Here is a 4,161-nt window from a genome sequence, read left to right on the forward strand (position 1 = left end):
TTCTTAGTTATTTCGTTTGCAAAGTGCCTTTTTGTATTTCTGGAAAGTTAAAGTTTTCTCTGGCCATGTTCGGTTTTTAGGGGTTTGGTCCCAACAGGGAATTAATCCCAATGAGATTCGAGTGAAGCCCCATCCCTTGTAATGCTAGTCTAGTTCACTTGGCCAGGGATTGAATAGAAGTGTTACAGGGAATTCATTTTAAAAATTGCAGTGGTAAACATTCATCCTCGAATATAAAGGGAATACGGTGTAAAAGGCACTTCCACTTTTTTAGACATTATATTTGAAGTAGCAAAACATTTACTCAGAATGATTGTAAATTTTCAGAGATACAAAAATAATGTGAGGTCATCATGCCAAACACATACTAGGATTTAAGAAAACTGAAACATCCACGACGCTCGAAGAAATAAAACATCGGCGCCATATAACTGGATCATCATGAAGTAGGGGAACGTTCAACATACTGGATTGCAAGGCAAGATACCATTCGCAGGAGAACGATCAACAATGACACCTAGTAGCTGCACATGAGCTGAAAAAAAGCGACAATATTAAAAGAAGAAAGACTGGCTCTTTGTGCGACATGTATATGGAAAATATGCATGTAAGCATGTTGACAAGAATAACTCATGATGCAAAGACAACACAAATCATGAACAAGTTGTTAAGAACTAGCGGTCTAACTCAAAGGCACACCTTTTACATAGGAAGAACTAGATAGAAACTAATCAACTTAATTAATACACTAGAAATTAACTTCAACAAAAATAAATCATTCATCATCTTAATAATAATTATGTAACCATGACAAAAATACATGTGCATAGAAAAAGTATAAATTATCTCACCTTTTCAACAAACATATATAGCACATTGGCTGATCTCTTGTGTTCAGAGATTTGGATCCACCCATTTCCACCCAACTCCCCTGCCTATATCAAAAGAAGCCCAATAAATCAATGAAAAAACATGGAGCAAGTTGGATCATGAGAATGCAATGTACGCTTTTGTGACAGCTACAGTACATGAAACCACATCCGCTGTCAGGTGGAAGAGATAATTATAATATGTCAAATTTTAACATGTTCCCTGTTACCCCCTCCTTTTACATGTGAGATAAGAAGGTAAGAGTTAATCATATCACTAATTAATGACATCAACGGCTCATGTGAAAAGAGGGGGTAAGAGTGAGCATATTAAAACTGCTCTTATATTATTCTTTTACCAAGACTTGTTTGGACTACTTAGAAGTTTACAGAAAATACATTCATACAGAAGACAACTGCAGAGACTATGTACCTGTTAATGCCCAATATGGCCCCAACAAAATATGCACAAATTGGGAAAAGCCAGTCTGCTCAAATTTAGCATTACTTGTTATCACTCAAATTTGAAGAACTAGTATTCTTTTCTGATGAAAAAGTACATGCCACCCTGAATTGATGATTAGTATGAAGAACAAACAACACAAACATTGTCTTGCAAGGAGACACATTGAGTGAAAACGTAACACAAGCTTTAATCATCCAATCGAGAGTAACTATTTTTCAAAGATTAGATGGTTTCACTATAGTATTTACATGGAGTAGATAATTAATCACATCACATGAACACTAGTACAACAAACACATATCAGTAGTAATTGGAACTAATCTTAATTGTTACAAATGAGGTACAGAGGTATTACCTGCAGTGTAGAAATTTCTGTAGGGAAAGTAAACCGTATGAGTCCACCCATCCGTTTTAGAAATTAATCTGATCTGCATCGACTTAAGGTGGAGCATGAAGTCGCCACTGTACGTAGACAGAATCATCACATTTAACTCCTCGTCATACCCCACCATCTCTGCATTTCTGAAGGCGCAAGAAAAGATCCCCTCCAATTGATTGATTTTCTGCAGAAGCACCCATCCGGCAAGACCATCAGAGTTCAGTTTCCTCTCCCATATATGAATGCCTTCCCATATATGAATGCCCGGTTTCGACATAACGGCGAGTCCAAGAACACTATCGTCATCTGTCCGTAGGAGCTGAAAGGACCAGTTATTGACATGTTGGGCCTCTGTCGGCATCTCGATGACACTAAGAGCCTGCCTTTCAGTATCAAATGCAAGGATTTCGCGTCCATGAAACAACCAGTAAACTGTTTCCCCGATGAGGATGCCGGGCCTTAGTTTCAGAACCATATCTGTAGTCGACGTTGAGACAATAGTCCCCCATACACCCGACGCCGATTCATAGACACAAGCGAATGTTGTCTTCAAGTCTCTACTGGTGCAGATTAAGACCAACTTGAAGGCCGGGCTCAAGAAGCAATCGTGGTGCACGTTCCCATCTTGATCGTCAGCACACATCACCGTGGCACTGCACCTACAGAAACTCTCCCTTTTGGTGTCACGGAGCTCTGATGGAAAAGCCACGCGGTGCTGCTGGCCGTTGAGGGGATCCCACACGAAGACCTCACACAGAGACTCGCTGAGCATGAGTGCGAGGCCATGGCGGCAGCCAAGTAATTCCCAATCCAGCCCGTGCTCGGGCACAAACAAGCGTTGGGCCGGGATGCGATTAGGCGGGTCCAAGACGGGAGTGAAGACGGGATTGAAGATGAGAGACCCTTTGGAGAAACCCAACGGAGGAGGTTTCGTGAAGCTGTGAAGAAACCGAACAGAGAAGCGTTCGGCGGGGATGCGGTCGGGCGGGTCCAAGATGGGAGTGAAGGCGGAATATCTGAGGCCAGACCCTTTCAAGAAGCCCAACAGAGGAGGTTCCGGGTGGTGTCTGCTCAAACGGCGGAGGAAGCGGGGATCGGAGAGGATGCGGCGCCAGCGCGTGCATACGAGGGAGGCGCGGGAGAGGATTGACGGCAGCGGTGGGAGCCGGAGGAAAATCTCCTGGAGGAGGTCCTCATCTTCTAGCGGCGCTGGAATTGACATGGCGCGGCGGCCGGAGTTTTTTTTTTTCCGGCAAGTAGCCAGCCTGGCCGCGTGAAGCCCGGCACGCGAGGAAGCTAGGGACCCCTCCGGCTGCTGGACACGGCCTCCCCGAGCTGCTGCGGTCTGACTGGAAGGTCGGCGGATCGGGAAGCGGGACGCGTGTGGCAAGGCAGGGGATCGAGATTGGAACTTCGCTATCCATATATGAACTCAGCGGTAAGATTGGATCTCCGTGTCCGTTACTTATATGAGGTTACAAAACAGGAGAAGTTCGTGTCGATTCCGTGGCACATGTGTCCGTTCATAGCTCGGAAAATCAATTCATTTGCGTCCGTGCCCAGCCTCTGAAACGATTCGTTGGGTGTTATGGCACACCTGCCCAGCAAGGATCGATGTCGTTGGACCCCGTGGTGGTTGGCATGCATGGAGGCTTCTTCAAAACAAACACTTGGCTTCCTTCAGCCGAAAAAAGAGAGAAAGAAAAACAAGGCGACATGCTACAAATAAGTCAACTTATTATGCCAGTTTTAAACCGCCTTCCTGGCCGTCCGATCGGACGTGCCCCCGCCGTCCGATACAGATCGTAACTGGGCCACGTGCGGTCGTTGCTACCGACAGACCGTTGCAATGAGCCTCGTGCTGCAACGCAACAAGGGCAACACTAGTAGAAAAATGGTCTAATGTGCAGCTCATTAGTCCCGGTTTGTATTTGAGCTAGCACTAATGTGACAATTAGTGCTGGTTCCAACGGCTAGGCGGGTCGCTCTCAGTAGTACCGGTTCATGGCGAACCTTTAGCATCGGTTCGTACTAAAGAGAGTGGTGGCAGGATGTTGTCAGACTGGGGCCCCTCCTGCACCTTTAGTACCGGTTGGCCACGAACCGGTAGTAAAGGTCATCCTACATATAAACTCTTCGTCCAACTCGTTCTGTTCTTCCCCCTTTCCCCTCTCCTCTCTGTTCTTCCCCTCTTCCCTCGAGCTCATCACACATTTTGCCCAAATTTTGTCAAGATTTGAAGGCCCCCATCCATTCAAGTGATCACAAAGGTTAGCAACTTTGTCCTTTCATTTCTCATTGCTAGATTAGCTCTTGCAATGCTTTATATAGTGATTAATTGGTGGGTTTTAGTAATTTGGGAGAAATTATATGTGGTAGCTTATTTGATTTATATGCAATTTGAGCTCAAAATAACTCTTAGTTTGTATATGTAGGTGTGGTTTACT

At 44.8% G+C, this 4,161-nt stretch overlaps 1 protein-coding gene across 1 annotated transcript; it reads right to left on the bottom strand.

The window, feature by feature from the left end:
- Positions 1-422: 422 nt before the first annotated feature.
- LOC123133316 (uncharacterized) lies at positions 423-3,092 on the bottom strand. The gene is made up of 3 exons (XM_044552815.1): positions 1,691-3,092; positions 852-935; positions 423-535 (listed from the first exon to the last, which is right to left on the bottom strand). The coding sequence occupies exons 1-2, from the start codon at positions 2,934-2,936 to the stop codon at positions 895-897; spliced, it is 1,287 nt and encodes a 428-aa protein (XP_044408750.1). The 5' UTR covers positions 2,937-3,092; the 3' UTR covers positions 423-535; positions 852-894.
- Between the last annotated feature and the right edge of the window lie 1,069 nt (positions 3,093-4,161).

The sequence above is a fragment of the Triticum aestivum genome, chromosome 6B, assembly GCF_018294505.1.
Source record: "Triticum aestivum cultivar Chinese Spring chromosome 6B, IWGSC CS RefSeq v2.1, whole genome shotgun sequence".
In the NCBI taxonomy this organism is placed as follows: Eukaryota; Viridiplantae; Streptophyta; class Magnoliopsida; order Poales; family Poaceae; genus Triticum; species Triticum aestivum.

Bases quoted from the DNA above. Each gene is read 5' to 3' on its own strand.
- LOC123133316 (XM_044552815.1), bottom strand. From the start codon at position 2,936: ATGTCAATTCCAGCGCCGCTAGAAGATGAGGACCTCCTCCAGGAGATT. The intron at 936-1,690 runs GTAATACCTCTG...CTTTTGATATAG, and splicing joins CAGAAATTTCTACACTGCAG to GCAGGGGAGTTGGGTGGAAA.